This window comes from Gopherus flavomarginatus, chromosome 5 (genome assembly GCF_025201925.1).
Source record: "Gopherus flavomarginatus isolate rGopFla2 chromosome 5, rGopFla2.mat.asm, whole genome shotgun sequence".
Lineage (NCBI taxonomy): Eukaryota > Metazoa > Chordata > Testudines > Testudinidae > Gopherus > Gopherus flavomarginatus.
The window spans coordinates 75,172,477-75,196,588 of NC_066621.1; the positions used below are offsets into that span (position 1 = coordinate 75,172,477).

Consider the following 24,112-nt stretch of genomic DNA (forward strand, 5'->3'; position numbering starts at 1 on the left):
GATCCTAATCCCACCTTTTAATCTTTAGAGCTTCACCCCTCAATATTGATAACCAATTCTTTGTTGGCAAGACACCTGGATAGCTGCAGAGCAAGGAATCTTAAACATTTGCCCAGTTTGATCATGCATGAAAACAGTCCATCAAATGCAATGCACAGCAGCCAGCATGCTTAATGTTCCTAGCCAGAAATAACTTCAGTGGGTATCTGCTGCTGTATCCTGTCACCAGTTATTTACCAGCTCACAATACTCTCATTTATTAATAATACACATTTTTGATGCCTTAGTCATAGGAAAAGCAGCAAATACCTTTTGAATTACTCAGTGTTTTCATCCCCTGGGTCTTATCTCCTGCTTTAATTTACTGTTTGTTATTTTAAAAAAGAACTTTCACTTTTGGTTAGATTCAGAGCCCACCCTGGATTTCCCCGGGATGGGCTGAAGTGCATTAGATGTAACATTAACTAACATTAATGTGGAAACTTAGAATCCAAAAAGAACTTGTACCACTGCCCAAAAATGAGTCATTGTCCTTTTTCTCTTTTTAGCCAACTGCAGATTCAGAAGCTGTGAGACAGTTTCCTGCAGATAAGAGATAAATCGAAGGGAAACCTGGCAAAAAGATGATGGTCAAGCTGCAAGATATCATTTCCTCCAAAGCTCCTACATACTAATTAACCATTCCAGACATATTTTCAACAGCATTTAGGGATTTCCTCATCAAAATAAACTTCCTCCCATGTTATCTTCATTTTTGGCATCTGGTATTATAGTTTGCTATAAGAATCAGGGTTAAAAATTCCTAACACTGGTTATATATATATATGTTTGAAGTTTTGCCAGCGTTGCATTGGAATCCTAGTGCCTGATCCAACTCCCACTGTAGTCAATGAGAACTTTGCTATTAACTTGAATAGTAGCAGGATTGAGCTCCCATCCTTCTGCATCCAGATTTTTTCACTTATGTATTACGACTTGTTTATAACAAACTACAGATGGACTCAAGTCATAAAATTCAGATAAATATCCATTTCCAAAGTCTGGAGTGTTTGGATCACAGATTTTGCATTGGACCCAGCCCTTTAATATACTGCTTATACATTTTCCAAATCTCACTTTGAAACAGAAAATAGTGTCAGAATGAAAGTGTATCTGCCAAAAACAAAATTTTCATTATCCTCTCCTTAATTTTTTCTCCTTTAGAAGCTGATTTCTTAACTGCACAATTAGTTTTAAGGTTGCCATTGAATGTAAACTCTTCATACCTGATTTGTAATCTTTTCTGTTTCAAGTGCTATCAATTATTTTTTAACTAGATGCTCCTGTGGGTTCAGCTGTCACTAAGAGCAAATTTGAGCACAATAGGTTGCTTCCTATTTCTCAAAGAATCTGAAGATTGTCAAGACTTGACAGGCAGCTCCAGTTTTAAGATGAAGCAGATAAGTTAGGTTTTTCTATTAGGCACTTTTGAAGGGAAAGAGATAAAAGGAAGTATTGTTTCTGGAGAAATAATGCCATTTATAAGGCACATTTGCATCTATTAAGAATAAACTGCAATTATTTGGGGCACAAAACCCAGCATATTTGCACTACTTTAGATGTGAAAATGCCTACTGTTGTTTTAGACCCTGCACTCAAACACATTTGTGTTGTAATATTTATCTTGCAAAGAGCTGTTTAAAATACATTCGAAAAAAAATCCTAAAATGAAGTGTATGATTTAGTGCAAACATTGTGTACAAGCAAACACACACACACACACACACAGAGAAATGTTTTCTTAACCAAATTAAATTTTGGTGAAATTCATCCAACTCTGAACTAAATTTATCTCTGGTATTATTCTACTTATTTAAAAGGAGTTACATATGCCATGGTAGAATGTGACCTGATGATTACTCTGTTTACTATTACCCAAAGCAGAAACTAATGCAAAATATGAGGAACACCATGAGTAACGTCATGACTTTTAGTGAATCACTTATTCGGGCTCTCTTTATCAATCAGTAACCATTCTATAATGCACCCATATTATGCTTGAAAATAGATCAGAATAATGGTTAAATTCAGCCTTAAGGTGAACAGGTGCATCACGGACTTTCATCATCTATTTGTGTAAAGAAATGTAGCACAATTTATAGAATATATCCTATTGTTTTAAAAGAGTGTAGCATGGGAGACTGACAGTCCTGAAGACTGAAGCCCTGTAATTATTCGCAGGACAGGTACAGCATGAATAGCAGGAGCACAACTTTGCTGTACCTCATCTCTTTGTGTTTGAGAGGGAAGGACAGTCAGTCTCCTTGCCCATTCAGTCCTTGTCCTTGCTAGTGAGTATGCCAGCAAGTGTGCCATCTAGTGTCAGTCGTATTGGTGGGCTTTGTATGGACACTTGTCCACTATGAACTGGACAGAGAACTTTTTAATTTTTTAATGAAGGGGAAAAGCTCTGATAGTTCAATGTGTCACTTGTTCATTATTTAGGGATGGGTCCAATAGCCATTGACTTCAGTGGTACTACTGACATGCTTAAAGTTAAGCACATCTCTTAAGTATCTCGCTGAATCAACAACTTAATGTTAGATTCTGTGGGACAGATTCTGCCTTCAGGTACATCACTGGAACCTTACTGTATGGAACAAGAACCCTCTTGAATCTGAAGACAGAATTTGACACTCTGGGTTTTAAATTTGCAATTAGCATACAATTTTAAACTTTAAAACATTTTTAAAAATTTCAGCATAGGGCAAACACCCAGCATGTAAAATTTCATCTTGAATGCTTAAAGTTTAGGGAAGCTATAAGCAACTGAAACAATGGTTTTATAATGGGAAGTGTTGAGCAACCTTAAGTATAGGTACCACCTATAATCCACCCTGTTACTAAGAGGTCCACAGAGCAAATCAGAAAGGAGAATGTTGCCCATAAGGACAATCAATCAACCCCCAAACTGCAAGGTGCAATATTATTTTTGCTTGAAAAGCATGGAACTCCAAAGTCACACCTTCACAATCACCAAATTAGAATTAGGTGTTAATTATCACCTGTGTTTGGCAGCCCCAATTTATTGGAAGCACTTGCTTTGATCAAACTTCTGAATATATCTGATCTGAAACCTGGTTTGAATTGATTTAATTATTATAATACCTGCATTTAGGGATTTCAAATACTGCAATTAAGTATTTCATGTGTCCTAGACCAAGAGGATATGAGCAGTTATTACAATGGGAGTAGCCAGAGATAGAAATTATTCTATTCTTACAGCTGAGGAATGATCTAGTCTCTAGCAAAAGACATCAGATGTTGAAATGATACAAAACTTGAACTTACTGAGCGTGTAAGTGTAACTCTTGTATATCAGGTGTACATTTAAAAAATATTAGTGTCTTTATTAAGGTTCCAGATGGAGATTTTAATACATTCTTTTTTTCTTCATAGAGGCACCTGATATGATTGTACCTTATTACCACTGCCATTTGCACTGTCTTTAAAATGCCTTATGATAACTGTCATCATCAGCATGGATAAGTCAGGTACAAGTGTGTAGCAGCTTCAATAACATGGCAATTGGGAACTGTGAAATTTAAACATACATATAATAGCATTGCAATCAGAGACAATGGGCAAAATTTATCCTGGGTTTAATTGACTCCAGTGAAGGTAAACCAGTGATTAATTTGCCTCAGTTACTTTAAATTAGGAACATAAGAGCTGCTGTAGTAGAATGACCAATAATCCAGCTAGTCCAATATCCTGTCTCTGACAGTCACCAGTACTAGCTACTTCAGAGGAAGGTGCAAGAACCTTGCAGTAGGCTGTTATGGGATAACTTGCCTCAGGAAAAATTTTCTCTAAAAAGCTGACTTATGACCTGATATACAAAGGCGTATCCCTAAAATGTTATTGGGTGCTCTATGATATTGAACTATAGACTTGAGAAAAACCAACCCAAAACCTTGTATTGGACCCTAAAGCTCACCAAACATAGGGTCTCCCAGACTCTTAGCATTATTATCTTCTGCAGTGGAGCCTTAGCTGCAAATGCCAAGTTTGTAATCCCAGAGAATGGAACGTCAGGAACCAAAAGCAAGACCAATATGGTACTTCTTAACCACCGTGACAAAACACAGGGAAAGAAGCAATGAATTGCAGACCATTTAGGGTTTTAAAAATTATCATCTGATTATTGTTTTGTCTCTTATATTTACATGGCAATGATTTGTAAACCCATTAAACTTCCTAAATAAATAAATAGAGTTAAAAAAAATTCTCATCATCACCTTGAATTTCAGCCAAAACCAAACAGATTTCTAGTGTAGAGTGTTGTGTAAATGTAAAAATAATGTGCACAACATCTACCAACTCTACTTAACCACCCCTATCATTGGAGCTGTTTGAATGATATTCACAAATAATTTTTTTAATTGATTTCTTTTTAGAAAGTGTTGATCAATTTATCAGACTATTTTGTCCATTGTGCAGCCAACCCCAAATAAATCTGATGAATCGTTTATGTGTATGTTTGTCAGATAATTTTTTGTGAATATGTATTTGGTAATTAGTGAATAAATTATTCACCTTTTAAAATTATTCAACTATCTGTTAACTATGATGATGATTATGGGGAACAAAACTAAATCATAATGATATTTATATAAAAAAATGTACTTGATTCAGATGAGCATGAAAGTGGATGAAAGTTTATTATTTGTACTATTTCATTGTCAGGTAAGGAAAAATACCAAAGTAATAATAATAATGGCAATTTTTTACACACACACACACACACTCTCTCTCTCTCTCTCTCTCTCTCTCTCACACACACACACACAATATTTGCTATTAAACTCACAGATTACTTGTGCATTTTCAGGGAAAGTTTCTATTACTCTTACTCATGTTGAATGATACTTTACTCTAAGAGTAGTCCATTGTTTTCAGTGGGACAAGTTGCAGAAGAAGATATTACCCAATGTGAGTAAGGGTGTCAGAATCTGACACTAAATATTTGTTTATAATTTCATTCATGTCTTATTGGAAAAAATATTCTCTGAAAAAAAGGAAATAATCTCTCTAAAGAAGCCAAGAATGTTTCCCCCAACTCCTTGAATAGTTTTACAATAATGATTTCATCAGCTGAACCATCTGCCTGGTTTTATGTATTGGTGCTGTGTGGATCCATGACAATGAAGTCAGAGGGAGTAGTGAGGAGGCAGCTGCTTAGATCAATGTCTGTCCACTCCTAAGCTTGCCAAAACCAACAGTGTGTCTTTACAGTTGATCTAGGGAATGATGTTACATAAATGGGATGTTTGCACTAATGACTAAGTCAAATACATCTGGAGGGCTTTTTCTCCTGAAGAAACTAAACTGATATAACAATATAATGCAATCTCCTTATTATGTAAATCATAGGACAGACAGCTGAGGACATTATTTAAATTAAACTGGAGAAATTATTTAAGAAATTTCCCCTTTTCTTGCCCCCCCCAATGAGTTTTGCAGGTAGCAGAACAGAATGGAAGAGGAAGAGAGCCTTCTGTAAATAGAACCTTTCCAAGCTGCCTAAGACTCAGATTATTCCAGCTCAGAACTATCTGAATGCATAGTTGTTGAACATGAAAATAAATCTCAACATGTGAGTGTCCTATTAACGATATTCAAAATAAATCAACAATTTAGGTGTCCACTAATGATGGGACTTGGGAGGTTGGGTTTGAATAAGTGTTCGAAAGTTATGATATCTACGTGAGCGATCCAAATCTCTGGGACCTGCACAATGGAGCCATTTCCTGTTTCTGGTCCTAGGGAGTGTGAATATAAAAGACAATAGATTCAAATGTGATATAAACTTTTCTGAACCCCAGAAAAGATTAATTTCCTTTTCATTTCAAGTTTGGGAGCAGAGGCGTGGCCCTCTTATTTTATTGGAGCTGTTTCACTTATGTGTGGTCACTGGGTATTATAGCAATTTTTATTACTGTTTTTGAATTTTAGTTACTATCTGTGAGTTAGCATGTACCATCCAAATACTTTCATGGAGAGGAAGAATACCACACAAATACAAACTCATATGTGGTAGTGTAACAGGGCTGGGGGACACTAATGTAATATTATGTATAACTCTTCCTGCACCTTAACTTGACATTTTGCTGAAACACAGGCCAGAGTTCTGTCTTTTCTGCACTTTTCAGGAAGCATAACAGAGTGAAACCTACCACTATTGTATGTGAAACCCTGATACATTGTTGTTAATAGTTTCCAGTAAATTTCAAAGAGACATTACCATACACATTCTTAGAAAACAAACATTTGATGCAAACAGAAAAGATTGCAAATAGCATCAGACTTGTAAATAGTAGTTGGAATACTATGAACAACTTTTATATAAAAGCTATTAGACAGTAAACCTGCTGGTGTTTCTATTACAGACTTCCCAACTTTGTTTCTGTTGGATACATTCAAATATTAGGTTTCAACATAATGTTTTCTGTCCTTCAGCACAACAGTCAAAACACATTCCCCTCTGATCTTCTCTCAGAGATGGTTTCTCGGGGTATGGCTACACTTACAGTTTTGCAGTGCTGGTAGTTACAGCTGTGTTAGTACAGCTGTGTAGGGCCAGCGCTGCAGAGTGGCCACACTTACAGCAACAAGCGCTGCAGTGTGGCCACATTTACAGCACTTGCAGCGCTGTTGGGAGTGGTGCACTGTGGGCAGCTATCCCACAGAGCACCTCGTCCCATTTTGGCGCTGTGGCTTGTGGGAAGGGGAAGGAAGTGTGCGGGTCTTTCCGCTTCCTGTTCCAACGCCCCATGGTGCTTTGCTACACATTCCGAGCAGTTTTGTGGCATTGTGATTCTGCAGCGCAATTTCTGCGGTTTTTGTTATAAATGGAGCCTGAGCTGCTGAGGACCTTGCTGATGAATGTTGCCAGCACATCACGCATGGCAGTGGAGCTATTCCTTCAGCTGCAAAGTGAGAGTGACAGTGACAGTGAGGAGTCAGACGATGATATTGAATCGCCTGACGGTGAAGACACTAAATTGCTTGTGGCAGCAACAGACGTGCTCAGCACCGTGGAACGGCGCCTTTGGGCTCGGGAAACCAGCACTCAGTGGTGGGATCACATCGTCCTGCAATCTTGGGATGACGAGCAGTGGCTGCAGAACTTTCGGATGAGAAAAGCCACTTTCATGGCACTGTGTGCTGAGCTCGCCCCTACCCTGTGGCGCAGGGACACAAGATTGAGAGCTGCTCTGCCAGTGGAGAAGCGGGTGGCTATTGCAATCTGGAAGCTGGCAACTCCAGACTGCTTCCGATCGGTGGCGAACCAGTTTGGAGTGGGAAAGTCGACCGTTGGAATAGTGCTGATGCAAGTTTGCACAGCCATTAATCGCACCCTGCTAAGAAGAACTGTGACTCTGGGGAACGTGCAGGACATTGTGGATGGCTTTGCAGAAATGAGTTTCCCTAACTGTGGAGGGGCAATAAATGGGATGCATATTCCTATTCTGTCACCACCCCACCTGGCATCAGAGTACGTTAATCGCAAGGGGTATTTCTCCGTGGTTCTGCAAGCGCTTGTGGATCACCGTGGGCGTTTCACTGACATTTACTCAGGATGGCCTGGAAAGGTCCACGATGCACGCATCTTTCGGAACAGTTCCCTGTTCAGGAGGCTGAGGGCCGGGACTTTTTTCCCAGACCGCAAGATCACAGTAGGGGACGTCGAAATGCCCACTGTGATCCTTGGAGACCCCGCTTACCCCTTAATGCCATGGCTCATGAAACCATATACAGGGAAGCTTGACAGGAGCAAGGACCGGTTCAACTACAGGCTGAGCCGGTGCAGAATGACTGTGGAGTGTGCTTTTGGCCGTTTGAAAGCCCGCTGGAGGTGTCTTTATGGGAAGGTAGATTTGGGGGAAAGCAGCATCTCCACTGTTATATCCGCGTGCTGTACCCTCCATAGTATTTGTGAAGGGAAGGGTGAAAGATTCAGTGAGGAATGGACCTCCGAAGTTCGATGCCTAGAGGATGAGTTTGCTCAGCCAGAGAGCAGGGCTAATAGGGAGGCCCAGGAAAGGGCTTCAAGGATTAGGGATGCTTTAAGGGAGCAATTTGATGCTGAGAGCCAACAGTAATGTTTGGTGCATTTGATGTGCTTTGCTGTACCTTGGGGACAATATTTACCACTTTCAGCAATAATATAACGTAGTGAAAAAGAAAAAAAATCCTTTATTCAACATACAGTACATAAAAGGCAAGGGGGTTGGAGTGGTGGACTGTACATTCACAGGGTTGAATATGTCCTATTTTGATCACTATTCAATGTCTGCTGCACTTCAGGATTACTATGCTGCAGGGTAATGGGGGTGGAGTGAACAGGGTAAGAATTATAGTTATCAGGGCTGGTAGGTGATCGTACAGGTGTTGGGGGCAGCTGGGGGTAATAAGAAACTGGCTGCTGGAGAAAGTTGTTTTGTGGAAATACTGGGGAACAAGAAAGAGGGCTTTGGGAGGGCTGTGGGTTACAACGGTACATATTTGTCTGCATGGCTACGAGAGACTCGAAAGACTCAGTTTGGCGAGCCAGGAGGCTTATCATCTGCTTTGTGGTTTTTTTGGCAGACAAATCCTTTCTCCTGCTTTCTGTTTGCCTCCATTCATGTACACTCTGTCTCCATTCATACATTTTCTCTCTCCATTCCTGTGTCTTCCTACTTTCTCTGTTGCAGTGACTCATAACAGATTTGATCAATTCCTCTTTTGATTTTCTGGGATTTCGTCTCAAGTTCTGCAATCTACGTGAGGCCGGTGATCCGGCTGCATTAGTCAAGGTCACTAGAAAAAAGAGAGATAGAACCATGTAATACACAGAGGCTACATTGTTTATTATCACACAGTGAAGGACTTTTTAGACTTTTGGTGGCATCCTTCTCACATACTTCACATAACACAGAGAGGGCAGGGAAGCTAAAGTCATGGCGAGCAATGGGGTGAGTGGTTTTCCCCCGAGTTCCCCTTGGGAGTGGGAATTGACCGATGGGTCACTGGGGTTTATCTGCAATGGATACAGGAGGTAGCTGGTGTCCTGAACAGGAGACGGTAGTGAACAGGAAGGTGGCGAGCTGCTGGGGGGGGGGTACGCGTTCACGCTGTCCAGCTGGTGGGGGGGGGAACGTACCGTGGTGCTGGATGCCTGCTGGGAGGGGGGTGCATAACACCGGAGCACACCGCGGGGCTAGCTACGTGCTGGGAGGGGGGTGCATAACACCGGAGCACACCGCGGGGCTAGCTACGTGCTGGGAGGGGGGTGCATAACACCAGAGCACACCACGGGGCTAGCTACATGCTGGGAGGGGGGTGCATAACACCGGAGCGCACTGCGGTGCTGGATGCCTGCTGGGAGGGGGGTGCATAACACCGGAGCACACCGCAGTGCTGGATGCCTGCTGGGAGGGGGGTGCATAACACCGGAGCGCACCGCGTGGCTGGCTACGTGCTTGGAGGCGGGGGGGCTAAACAACAGAGCACAATGGGCTGGGGAAATGCGAACCTGGCGCCCTGCACTCAAGTATCCCTAAATTCTCAAGAGGGTTTCCCACTGCCAGACATATCACTGCTGCGTGTTACCTGGGAAGAGAGGGAGGGTCTTCTACAGCAATGTGGATACCGCCCTGGCCCCTATGCAGCTTGCCTGTGTGCAGCCATGGTCCCCCCACCCCTCGCTGCACAGTGGATCGGACGAGTTAGCCTGACCGGGACAAGGACCACGGTGACTCTCCCGATCAACTTGAGAAAGCAAATTGCAAACGCTCTAGCTGCAACTTTTCAAGAGATTACCGAGGCAGATTACAGAGACATGATAGAGCAAATCAATGGGCTATTCCACGTTTAGGCATGCATGCAGGCAGCCATAACCCCAACCCTCCTCTCCCAAAACATAAAAATCTACTTACCCCGAGCACGATCCTCAGTTTCTTCCTCACCATCAACTTCCAGCTGCTGCGACTGGCTAGCCTCCTCCTGGCTTGAGAAGAGCTCCTGGCTGCATGTGTACTGGGACTCCGGGGTGTCTCTCTCCACGCCAGTAGCCTCACTGTTGCCTTCCTCTACACCCTCCCCCACTTCTCCCTGCTGTGAACTCTCCATCGTGGTCCCCAGATTGGCAGTGGGGTCACACCCAAGTATGGCATCCAGCTCCTGGTAAAAATGGCAGGTTGTGGGGGCAGCTCCTGAGCGGCGATTTCCCTCACGAGCTTTGCAGTAAGCACTCCTCAGCTCTTTTATTTTGACCCTGCACTGCAACGCGTCCCGTTCATGGCCCCTTCTCATCAAGGACTGCGATATCTGCCCATAGGTATCATAATTTCTCCTTCTGGAGCGCAGCTGTGCTTGCACAGCCTCCTCTCCCCAAACACTTATGAGGTCCTGCAGCTCTGCATTGGTCCATGCTGGGGCTCGTTTGGTGCGTGGAGGCATGGTCGCTGATTGATTGATTGATTAATTGCACTCCACACCTGGCTGAGCAAACAGGAAGGGGATTTTTAAAATTCCCGGGGCATTTAAAGGAGGGGTCAGGTGAGCCCAGGACAGTGGAGTTTGCATGATTACCAGAAAGGCTTCTAAGGTATGCTGGGATACCTACTTATGCCACGGAGGTAAAACCAGGGAGTTGCAGCGCTGGCCGTGCTGTGCAAGTGTGTACATATCCTAAGTTGCAGCGCTGTAACCCCCTCACCAGCGCTGCAACTCTGTAGTGTAGCCAAGGCCTCAGTCTTTACAGTGTGGTCATAATACGCAATATGGACACTTCAGACTTTAAGAAGAATGGCAGCATCCAGGAGCGCTGGAATTGGGGGGGGGCATGACCTTCCCACTTTTCGGCAGCCCCCCCACTTCACCCTGAGGCCCATCCCCCTCCAGCCAGGCCAGCAGCTGGAGCCTGAGGGGTACTGCAGACCTTCCACCTGCCCAGAGTCAGGGGGTCAAGAGCTGCTCCCACTCATGTCACCACCCCTACCACTCAGGGCAGCAGGGTCCATGGCGCCTCACAGCTGAGCTGCCCGTGTGCCTCACACAGCTCTTACCTGGGCCTGGCTCTGGCTGGGAGGCCACAGCCCAGCCATGGTAAGAGCCATGTGGGAAGCTTTGGGGAGCCACACCATGGACCCTCCACCTGCCCTGGGCGGGGGCCTGCAGGGTGGGGACACAGGCTGGAGGCTGCTCTTGACCCCCCCCCCATCCAGGCTGGTGGAGGATCCATGGCACGACTCCCCACATCCATAGACACCAACTTCCTCAGTTCCTGGAGGTGTTCAATCCCCGCTTCACCCCAGGACCCACTCCCCTCTCCACCCCTTCCCCAAGCCCTCTCCCCCACCCACTTCTCTTCCTTCACCCACTTCTCCCCCCCAGAATCTCCTGCATGCCGCCGAACAGCTGATTGCTGTTGGTGGGAAGTGCTGGGATGGGGGGGGAGCTGAGCATGCACTATTTTTTTTCTGTGGGTGCTCCAGCCCATGGAGTTGGCACCTATGCCCACAGCTGTGGGGAGCTGCAGACCCTCTTTCCCTGGGTGGGGAGCCCGTGGGGTGGGGACATGGGCCAGGGGCTGCTCTTGATCCCCCTACTCTGGGCAGGTGGATGGTCTGCTGCTTCCAGCCTGCTCCCAACCTGCTCCAGCTCCTGGCTTGGCTGGCGGTGGGGCGTTGGGTGGAGATATGAGACGGGAGGGCCTGGCCCCTGCCCCCCTCCCCACTTTTGGGCAGGCTTTGCCACCCATGGCAGAATTTCAGTCCTTCCAAACACTTCAGCAAAGAAATAGTCCTAGGTCTCTAGAGCTAATAGCAGTGCAGCCCTAGGACTAATAGCTGACTGGTCCTCAGTTGCTGGTGAAGCAGAAATATGTAGTCTGTATCCAAAGTGGTACAGGGATTTGGATCACCATATAAAATATCCATTCTGTAGATCTTTAAGACTCAACGTCTACATGGCACTAGCTTCTCAGCATACACTCAGCTAAGTCAGACAAGTATTTAAGAGCACTCACATCTTTTCTAATCATCAGAGGAGTGAAGTTCTGAAACAGTGAGCAGTGGGGACAAAAAAACCTAATTGGCTTCAAGACTGACCTTGATAAGTTTATGGTGGGGATGGTATGATGAGATTACCCACAATGGCATGTAGCTAATCTGCGAATGTTAGCAGCAAATGTTTCCAACAGCTGGTGATGGGAAACTATATGGGAAGGACTCTGAGTTTTTACAGAGAATTCTATCAAGGTGTCTGTCTGGTGGGCCTTGTCCAAATGCTCAGGATCTAACTGATTGCTATATTTGTGGTTGTGAAGGAATTTTTCCCCGGGTCAGATTGGCAGGGACCCAGGGGAGAGAGGGTCTTCTTCCTTTGCAGCATGGGCAGGACCGGCGCTAAGGGTTTGAGCACCCTAGGCGCATGGCAATTTCGCTGCCCTGCACGCTGGTCCCGCAGCTCCGGTGGAGCTGCCGCAGTGGTGCCTGCAGAGGGTCCGGTGCTCCGCGGCTTCGATGGAGCTGCCGCAGTCGTGCCTGTGGGCGGTTGACTGGAGCCGCGTGAGGAGCCGACCATCCGCAGGCACCACTGCGGCAGCTCCACCGGAGCTGCCTGCCACCCTCTCCGGCAAAACGGAGCCCACCAATTATTCTGGCACCCTACACGATTGCCTAGGCTACCTAAATGGTAGCGCCAGCCCTGAGCATGGGACATGGGTCACTTGCAGGTTTAAACTAGTGTAAATTATGGATTCTCTGTAACTTGAAGTCTTTAAACCATGATTTGAGGACTTCAGTAATTCAACCAGAGGTTATGGATCTATCACAGGAGTGGGTGGGTGAGGTTCTGTGGCCTGCAATGTGCTGGTCAGACTAGATGATGATGGGAGTCCCTTCTGGCCTTAAAGTCTATGGCCTGGTCTACACTACGCATTTAAACCGATTTTAGCAGCGTTAAACTGATTTAACGCTGCACTCATCCACACAACGAAGCCCTTTATATCGATATAAAGGGTTCTTTAAACCTGTTTCTGTACTCCTCCCTGAAGATAGGAGTAGCGCTGAAATCGGTATTACCATATCGGATTAGGGTTAGTGTGGCCGCAAATCGATGGTATTGGCCTCCGGGCGGTATCCCACAGTGCACCATTGTGACCGCTCTGGACAGCAATCCGAACTCAGATGCACTGGCCAGGAAGACAGGAAAAGCCCCGTGAACTTTTGAAGTTCATTTCCTGTTTGCCCAGCGTGGAGCTCTGATCAGCACGGGTGGTGATGCAGTCCGAAATCCAAAAAGAGCTCCAGGATGGACCATACGGGAGATACTGGATCTGATCGCTGTATGGGGAGACAAATCTATTCTATCATAGCTTTGTTACAGAAGACAAAATGAGAAAGCATTTGAAAAAATCTCCAGGCTATGATACAGAGTCCACAGCACAGTGCTGTGTGACAAGCGTAACAGAAAGCCAAAGAATCAAATGGACGCTCGTGGAGGGAGGGAGGGGGTACTGAGGACTCCAGCTATCCCACAGTCCCCGCAGTCTCCGAAAAGCATTTGCATTCTTGGCTGAGCTCCCAATGCCTGTAGGGTCAAACACATTGTCCAGGGTGTTTCAGGGTATATGTCATCAATTTACCCCCTCTCCCCATCCCCGTGAAAGAAAAGGGAAAAAAATCGTTGCTTGACTTTTTTCAATGTCACCCTATGTCTACTGCATGCTGCTAGTAGATGCGGTGCTGCAGCAATGAATAGCAGCATCCTCTCCCCTCTCCTCCCCAGTGGCAGATGGTACTGTGTAAAAGGACTGATAGCAGTCTTCATCATCCTGTGAGTGCTCCTGGCTGGCCTCAGATGAGGTTGGCCGGGGACGCCTGAGTAAAAATAGGAATGACTCCCAGTCATTCCCGGTAGATGGTACAGAATGGCTGGTAACCGTCCTCATCATAGCAACTGGGGGCTGATTTCCATCAGGCCCCCCCCCCCTTTCATGTCTAAAGAATAGATTATGTACTGCCTGGACTATCATAGCAGCGGGATGCTGGGCTCCTCTCCCCCCCACCGTTTAATGTCCTGCCTGGACTATCATAGCAGGTGGAGGCTGCCTTCCCCTCATTTTATCTCACTAAAAACTCAGTGTTTCTTATTCCTGCACTCTTTATTACTTCATCACACAAATGGGGGGACACTGCCATAGTAGCTCAGGAAGGTTGGGGGAGGAGGGAAGCAATGGGTGGGGTTGTTGCAGGGACACATCGTAGAATGGCGTGCAGCTCATCATTTCTGTGGGATCTGACACAGAGCAGCTGTGCTCTCTGGTTCTCTGATACACTGGTTCTCTAGTACACTTGCCTCATATTCTAGGCAGGACTGACTTTATTTTTAGATACAACATAAAGGAGGGAATGACCCAGGGGATCATTCTCATTTTTGTCTTTGTGCCCCCGGCCGACCTCAGCGAAGGTCAGCCAGGAGCACCCATGACAGCAGTAGATGGTACAGAATGACTGATAACCATCATCTCATCACCAATTTATAATAGCACAGCAGACAGTACAGAACGACTGGTAACCATCTCTGCTACCTTGCAAAGGCAAATGAATGCTGCTGTGTAGCGCTGCAGTACCGCCTCTGTCAGCAGCATCCAGTACACATACGGTGACAGTGACAAAAGGCAAAACGGGCTCCAAGGTTGCCATGCTATGGCATCTGCCAGTGCAATCCAGGGGAAAAGGGCGCTAAATGATTGTCTGCCGTTGCTTTCACGGAGGAAGGAATGAGTGACGACATTTACCCAGAATCATCCGCGACACTGTTTTTGCACCATCATGCATTGGGATCTCAACCCAGAATTCCAGTGGGCGGAGGCGACTGAGGGAACTATGGCATAGCTACGGGATAGCTACCCACAGTGCAACGCTCCAGAAATCGACGCTAGCCTCGGTACATGGACGCACACCACCGAATTATTGTGCTTTGTGTGGCCGCATGCACTCGACTTTATACAATCTGTTTTACAAAACCGGTTTATGTAAAATCGGAATAATCCTGTAGTGTAGACGTACCCTATGAGTCAATGAGTCACTAAGTGCTGTCCCCATTCTGGCTCTTTAACTGAGACAGAAGCCCGGTTTAACTCAGTTAGCTGGTAGCTAAATGTGAATTCCAGAGGCTCTGTAGTCTCTCGTGGTAACAAATGCTCCCCTTTCAGTTCTTTCTCTAGGTCCAGAAAACATATCACAGTGGGCCAAACATTATCCTAATTCCTTAAGTAAGTAAAGTTGGACTAGCACTCACCTATATCCAAAGTGGCACAGGTAATGGGACCCAACTTTGACAGCAGACATACCTCTTGGTCCTGCATCAACACAGAGTCCACAGGTTTGTCTGTATTTATAATCTTTTCTTCTCAGCTCCCTTGTGCTCTGGTTAACTCAGCTCGCAGAGTGTGACTAGAGTATGACCTTCCAGATTGATAGTACACACTGAGAACTTTATATAGAGCTTCAGAAACAGCTACTGAGCATGTTCAGAAAATGCCACAACCTGTTTCTGGGCCATTTTAGCTGAGTTGCCCAGTCCTATCCTCTGCATATGTGCAGAGCCCAGAGTATGTCTCCTCCCCACTGCTTCTCTCCCTTTATTTAGGTCAAACAAAATCAAATGCTGCAATGTAAAGCATGTTGGCTACAATGGTACATACGGAAGAAGAGAAATACACATAGGGGGCATTCTTCCTAGCCCTAATGAAACCCATGCACGACCCTTGCCATGAGCAACTTTGACATCTTTGCTTCCGTGGGACAATGGAATTTCTACCACAAAGGTAAAGCTTGTCTGGGCAGAACTTTCTCAGAATATGGCCCAAAACAGTGGAAGGAACTCCGCCAGGAACTAAGGCCCTTCACCAACCTTACCATCTTCTGTTTCAACTGCAAGCCTCATTTCTTTAATTTGCCTTCTTTAACATCAACATAAAGCAACATGTAAAATTAAATTCCATAACAAAACACTCTACTACACACACTCCACCTGGAGCAAGCACGGGGGACAAACATGTGACAGACGTGTAGTTATGTTGCTTAATACACTTCTGAAAGGTACTCTGGCTATAAGTGTGACAAAAGTACCTATATAGAACAGATTAGCTTCACAGGCTTGAAGTACTTTCGGTTTCAGGGTGCAGAACATGGTGGGGAAAGGCTAGAGGTGGGATTATACTGCTCTTCACGGTTTCATTCCTCATTTGAATTTCCAGAACATGTGCCATGGTGTATCACTTATGGCCCATGCATCAACCAAGACTGTGATATTTCCCACCTAACTTCCACACACCAGTGATTTTTCACATGGGAGGACATGATTTGCACCTTACAACCTGCCTTGTTTCATTTGTGATTGTTTTCATTCCTTCTTTCATTTTTTTCCTCATTAGCAGTGTTAACTCATTCTTCTTTGGGATGTATTGGCTTCTGATAAATATGAATAATTGTTCAGTAATAAGGTGAGTTAGAGGCACAAATCAAGTAAAAATGTATCCATTATAAAGTCATGAACTTAGCTTTGTACATTTTTTCTCTATTGCTAGACAAAGTGTAAGCAAAACCTATATTCACCACTGAAAAATTCTATGGCTATTATTTGGTTATTTCATCAGTGATGATAAATCATAAAGCACTGTCACTTTCAGTGTCTTTTTTTTAATGATATTTTCAGCTTAGAGCAGAGTTGGCATTATTTTTGGTGTTTGCCACTCTTGTTTCTGGACAAATGGCACATATGTTCTTTACTGCCGTAGGCTACGTAGTCTGCACAGTGTTTCATTCTGTTTTACCCTGAGTTCCACCTAATATAACTAAAACATAACTACATGCATTCAGACATCCCTATAAATAAATTTTGCAGCAGCTCAAGCATTGCAGTAATTGATGGCTACGTTAGCTATGTATTTTTGTACCAGACACTTTCTAACGCCATAAGTATGATTTAATGGCAAGAGGCAAATTTTAATCGCTGGCTATGCGAAGATTCACTTTCATAAATAGCATGTCTGTGTACTATCAGTACAGCATAAGCTGCAGGTATACTACACTTTCTTCACTGATCTTTATTCCTAGATTTTGCTCTAGGGAGCAAAATTTTCAATCTCTTTACCTCTAGCTAGTCAGGCCCAATATGGCCAGTGTTTAATCCTATCTTTCCACTTATAAAGATCTGTATTTATCTTTGTATCTCTGCATAGCAGTAATTACTCTGTAAGGCAGGGATCTCATTCTGACTCCCTGCTAGGAATCACATTTTTTAGTCTTTTATTTTCTGGGCATAGCACGGATCAATTTAGCAATCATAATTAAATAAATAATATTTTGTTAAAAACAGCAAGATCAAAAATCGTTATCCCAGGAGTGCAGAATCCCTTTCCCACATTGTTGGGATCTGGGTACAAGCAGTAACTTATTATTTTCTGAAGTATGGAATGCATTTATTCTTGGAACACATGTCCTTTTAATACCTCTGGTTCATGAGCTGGTTGCAAAGCTACAAATTTGCTATAAAATTCCTTTTAAGACGCTGTGCTGCTAGAAATTTGTAGAATAATAGAGGCTCTTTCATCTTTACTTTTGAAACATGTAATTTGCTTTAACAGGACCTGATCAGCCATTAGAATCCACTCTGTATTTTATGTGTTTAACAAAAAACATACTTGTACAAAGCAAAATAAGAATGCATGCAAGGCTCAAATGTATGTATTCATGTTTAATGTATAATAAGGTCTTGAATAGCACCTTTCATCCCAAAAGGCTTTACAGCTATGTGCAAACATCACCACTGGAATGCAGGCCCCTCCAGGAAGGACGGCTGCAACCAGCTTGGGCACAGCATGCTAGTACCATAATGCAGTATTTAGGGGTATTAGAGTGGGAATCAGAAAGTGTGGGTTCTATTTCTTTCTGTGCCACAGACATGCTCTGTGACCTTGGGCAAGTTATTCACCTTTGTCTCCCCTTTCACTCTACTTCTGCCTTGTCTATTTAGGTTGCAAGCACTTTGGGACAGGGACTGTCCCTCATTATGTGATTGTACAGTGCTTAGAACAAGGGTTGGGAGCCTCTACCTACTACGGTAACATAATAAATAATAATAATAAGTGGGGGAAATAATAATAAAACATAACAATAAGTGGGGGAAATGGTAAAGTTAGGAAATGACAGTAGGGCAAACTCTTTTTCTTAGGGAAAATGCCATGTGATCGTTAGTGTCGATGCAGAAATGTACACTGGAAAATGCAGAGCAAGCAATTTATCTTCCTCAGAGTTAAGCAGCCCTGAGATCTGAGCTCACAGTCTCAGGTCTTAACTATAACCTAACTTGTAAACCTTACAGTTCCAACCTTGATTCGGGTGGAAAAATCAGAAAATAAGTTTAATGAGAATTTTAAAAAAGTCTAACACATTTTCATTTCATTACCTTTTTAACAGTGAAGATAACTAACCATTGGAACAAGTTACCAACAGTTGTGATGGATTTCCCCTTGGCAATGTTTGAATTGATTGTCTGTTTTTCTCAAACCTATGCTCTAGTTCAAACACAAATTATTCTGGGTAAATTCTATAACCTGTGTGTACAGCAGGTCAGATTAGATGATCACAACGGTTCCCTTCTGACCTAATAAACGATGAATATATTATGTGGGCTGCTGTTTTGTTTTCTGAATTTTTTCCGTGGGATTTTTTTTTCTTTTGATATCAGTAATTTTCTAGAATGAAAACTTTCAGTTCTAAAATTGATTTTTATTTTAGATTGACGATAAAATTTTTTGAAAAATACAAATTGGTGTTGAAAAACTCTCTCCTGAAAAATCAGTTGACCAATCAAAGCTGGCAATCCCGAAACAAAAATATGAAAAATGACAGAATATGTCAAAACCAACAGACCAAATATTTTTTGTCAATAATTGTCATCACTTTTTAAAAAAAAAGGATAAGTCTGGTAAAACAAATGTTTTATGGAATTTTTTTTCAAAGGAAAAGGCACACAAGTTAAACACAGAGCTCCATCTATTCCCAGCAACTCTACAGATATATCAGGGACATCCAGGCATTATGTTCTTATAAGGGGATAATAAAATGATATACACTCTTGTTGTCTGATGTATATTTAAGTAACGTTTAAGATGGCATTTGTGCAGTTAGTTTTCGAGTATACTTTACTATCTTTATCATGAGATATAATATGGGCCTTATTTGTATGTGTGGTTATTTAAAAAAAAACGTATAATTTAGCTGACCAAATGATCCCAGGCCCTATAAAACATTCTATGATCCTTCTAACTGGATACACTGAAGCCTGGTGGAAAACAGATGTGAACAACTGCAGGCATCTGTGGAGCTGAAATCATGATGCTAATGACTACATTATATTTGTCTAAGACTAGGGAAACTATATCAGTTGCTTCACCTCCTTTGAAAGAAAAAAATATGATCCCTGAGTCAGAGACCTACCAGTTTATTAAAAGGATGAAATCGCAGCTCAGCTGGTGATAGACTGAAATGTGATCATCTAGAGGTTTTTACAATCTAGAGCCAAAACTATTTTTCTTTACTTGTGCAAATAATCCTCATTGTGACATATGTTACCATTGACTTCAATTGGACTACTTGTATGAGTAAAAGATCAAGCTGAAACAGTCACATCTATTTCATTTTACACTTGCAAGCAATATGTATTTGCAACTTTAATTCTAGTTCAACAACATGGTTTTTAATCCTATGGGAATATTCAGAATAAAAAAATACCACTGAATAAGAGATGATATAGCCATGTGCAGTGATCAGCATAGGACTGGGAGAAGTAGTTCATGATAGCTGAACTTGATTGCATGACAGGCGGATTGGTGGATGAGGGGAATATTGTAGCTGCAGAGTGTGAGAATGAAGACGTGGGTTTGATAGATTCATGAAATCTGTGAGATTTATTTTGGTTGTAAACTTTTTGAAGCATGTCCAGAGGCCCTAGGCACATTACACATGGAGGCTCTGTGCTCCGGGGAATTAGTGCAAGGGGTATCCACACAAAAGCTGTGTTCTGAGCTGAAGGAGATCCCACTACTCCTCTTTGGGAAAGCTCTGGCATCCCCCTCCTCACACAAATGCTCCCAGTCCTCAGGCAAGCTGGGGTCCATCCCAAAGGAAGGAGAACTCAACTGACTGGAAGACATTCTATGTGACAGCCCCTGTAAATATCACCACACAAAAGCCATGATGAAATGCTGACACTGAGGACCATACACAGAATCTTCAGATCGAATGGCGTCTGTGGGAACCCTCCCAGAGGGTTTCAGCGATAACAGCCCAGGAAGTTGAATAGATCCCACCTCTAGAGCTATTATTTCAGGCTGTCTGCAAACTCAGGCAGACATCATTGCAAAATGTCTCAGGTCATATCTTCAAGCTTTTCCGATTCTGAGGACTAGACACACAACTGTTTTTTAGTGAAATCTGAGATCCTGACATCCTCATGAGACTCAAGATGTTGTGGCCCTTGTCATGGCCCTATAGTGCCTATTCCTTAATCTTGCCTTGCTGTGTTCTGTAAAGTACATAGCATACTATATAGTTAGTGTTATATACATTAATAATAATAATTAATAATAATGCCAGTAGCCTACTGAAATCAAAGGGACTACTTGAAGAATTAAGAATTTGACCCTAGAGCTTTAGCCTATAGAGCTGCTATGCTGTTTTTCAATTATTTTAATAATAAAATAATAAATAACACTGTATTTGTTAGAAGGACATAAGCTCCCATTTTCCAGCTGCTTCTGCAGCTGACATTTGCTTATTAAGCCAAATCCATATCTCACAGCAGACCAGAGGGAATGTGTCTGTTCTGGTTCCTAAGAAACAAAGCAGGGCAATGGCAGGCCAGGACTATTTCTACTGGCCTTTCAGGTCCAGTGTGGGTGGCTGAGAACTTTGGACCAAAGTCCTTCTTTTACAAAGCCAACCTAGTGATGTGAGTTTTGAACAGAGTTCACGGAATTAAACCCAGCAGAGGAAGAGAATGATGCAGTTTGTCATGAAACTAATAACCCCTGCCTCACTCCAGGAGAGAAAATCACTTCTAAAACTGTAGGAGGCTAGAATCAAGAATCTGAAGGAAGAATCTAAGTACTGAGGGGCATTATAAGTATCTGTGTCACCTAGTAAAAAGGTCATGACACTTCTTATTTAGAAAATATATTTAATTTTGGCAAACTTAAAAAAAAAGAAAGAAAAAAAAAGTCTGTCATCTTGGGCAGATGGTTGGGTCTCTTTGCTTTGCACAAGTGGACTATAAAATCCAACTGAGCTTTGCACAGGACAGGCTTTAGGCACCAGCAAACCAAGCACGTGCTTGAGGTGGCACAGTTCCAGGGGCGGCATTCCCAGAGGTGTGGGTTGTTTTTTTGGTTTTTTTTTGCTTCAGCAGTTGTGCTGTCGGAGGTTGTTGGGGTTTTTTTTGGCTTTTTCTTGCTTGAGGCAGCAGAAAACCTAAACCTAGAGCCGGCCCTGGCTCTGCACGTGAACATGATATGTGGAAATGTGAAACTTCTTTAACATATAAAGCCAAAGATTTTCAAACCTATGTGGCTAAAGTTAGGCCCCTAAGTCCATATTTGGCATCTAAATATGTGACTGCATTTTGATGCTGAGTACCCATAGATCCCATTGAAATCACCAAAGATTGAACCTGTTGTTCTATGATCAGGTGTTCTGTGTTAAGTAAGGAACAGCATCTACAAAACTATCTTTTTTTTTTTTTTAATTAATGGGCCCATTTTTCTGGAAAACTGGCTTCCCCTAACCAGGGGCCTAAATGGTTTCCCCTTAACATTATATGATAAAGAGGGTCCTGTGTTTCTAAAAGAGAACTGAATGATAAACATTTATGTGTATTTTTATCATGTATTTTATTTTATAAAGGCACGGGGTGAAAAAGAGAGTCCTTTCTGGACAAGTTTTAGAGACTTTTCAAAAACACACTTTGTACTTGTGGATGGTAACAGAAGGGAAAGGAGTATGAAAGCATCTAGTTTTATATCAAAAACTAACAACTCATGTTTTACACAATGGAAATTGCATGCAGGAGCAGTGCCCTGCCTCATAGTAAACCATAGCATCTCATAAACCTCTGATATGGATAAAGTGCTGCTACTGGGGGTCTGCATGACCAAGTATTTGCTCACTTAAACCCCAGGGTAGTGGAGAATTTTTCATGGAGCTTATAGTGATTTATAATGGGAAACATAGGCTTTTTCATAGACATTGTTCTCACTGACAGTGTAAAGAAAGAGAGCACTAAGTCTCTTCTCATCATAACTAATGATTGAGTCAGGGGCTTTTTTGGCGAATACAGAATGGCCTTCTACAAAAACAAAGTATCCTATTGTGATGTATTACATTTAAAAAAAAAACCCAACTATTAAGTATCCCATAAGGCTATTGCAATATCTTTAACTAGATCTTCCCTCCTTGCCATCATATTGAAATCAATGGGATGTGTCAGGCTGAGTGATGCCCTTTCAATAACTTTTTAGGAGCTTGCTCAGAGGTTTGGCAAAAAATAAAGAAACAAGGAAAACTTTCTCAGGATTCTCTATGACTGGAATGAAAGATTGGCCCACTAAGGGGGAAAAAAGCATATGGTGATGCTGACACTAATAGATGGATCAGGAGAGGATATTTCTGTACAATCTGAGCGACCTTACTCTAGTTTCTCTGTTTCAAGTTAGCCTGTGAAATAAACCAGCTCATTAGCTAAGAAAAACTACAACTTGATGATGATTCACTCTGTTACAAAGAGCTCATCATTAAATATCTTACAATACAGTGGCAGACCTGATTCTGCATGCAGGTCTGAGCACTGAGATGTGGACCCCTCCTACACTGTTAGGCACGGAAAGACACACAGAACCATGCCACTGAAAAGATAACTTCCCTGGATTTATCATTGAGACCTGTATTTGAACCATGACTTTGAGGTCATAATTATTTGGCCATTTTTAATATACATATGCATTGGAAGGAGGCCTCTATTACCATTTTTTCTATAGGTTTCAGAGTAGCAGCCATGTTAGTCTGTAGCCGCAAAAACAACAGGAGTAGTTGCGGCACCTTAGAGACTAACAAATTTATTTCAGCATAAGCTTTCGTGGGCAACAGCTCGCTTCTTCGGATGCATAAAATGGAACACACAGACATGGTGTTTCATTCTATTCATCCGAAGAGGTGAGCTGTAGCCCACGAAAGCTTATGCTGAAATAAATTTGTTAGTCTCTAAGGTGCAGCAACTACTCCTGTTCATTTTTCTATAGAAAGAACTTTCTTTAATATTGTGCAGTGTTTGGAACAAAGTGATGTATCTTTTTATATACTCTTCTATAAGGGATGCTGACATTCTGAGTGAAATTTTGTCCTTATTAAAGTCAATGGCAAAACTCTCACTGACATCAGTAAGGTCAAGACTTGACCCTCAAATAGCGAGTGTATAGAATGGATGTGGTGCTTCAGAATGTGATATACTCTGTAATGCAAGGACATCTGTATTCTTCCTGTTATAGAATAGAACTGCATCCTCTTGTGTGTATGGTCTCTGTAAGCTTTTACAGGTGTAAACAATTGATTATTTTAAAAAAAAGCTCAAGAAAAAAGATATTTTTGCCTTTTTTTGTTTTTAGGAGCAAAATTCTGAATATATTAACAAAATATTGTTAAGGAAGAGACTAAACCATGGAACTCTTAAGCATAATACTATAGCAAATTCCTCCAAACTTGCATTTTCATAAATATGGCATTTGAATGCATTTTGAAAAATGGGAATGAGCTTAAGCTAATTAAACTTCTCCCCTCTTTCCTCCTTTCCTCACTAGTTTTCAGATAACCTTTTTGATGATTTCTAGGGCCTGATTCTATCCTACAGCCTAAATCTATAGTAACTCCATAAAACCAGTGATCTGTGGTTATAAGCATTTTGGGGGCCAAAAACATCTTGGTGTAAGCATCTCCAAAGCCTTCACTTCCTTCCCTTAAGT

At 42.7% G+C, this 24,112-nt stretch overlaps 1 protein-coding gene across 1 annotated transcript; it reads right to left on the bottom strand.

The window, feature by feature from the left end:
• Positions 1–8,221: 8,221 nt before the first annotated feature.
• On the bottom strand, positions 8,222–10,617 carry LOC127052119 (zinc finger and SCAN domain-containing protein 29-like). Its single transcript, XM_050955438.1, has 2 exons — positions 9,966–10,617; positions 8,222–8,847 (listed from the first exon to the last, which is right to left on the bottom strand). Exons 1-2 carry the CDS (start codon positions 10,486–10,488, stop codon positions 8,297–8,299), a joined length of 1,074 nt encoding a protein of 357 aa, XP_050811395.1. The 5' UTR covers positions 10,489–10,617; the 3' UTR covers positions 8,222–8,296.
• Between the last annotated feature and the right edge of the window lie 13,495 nt (positions 10,618–24,112).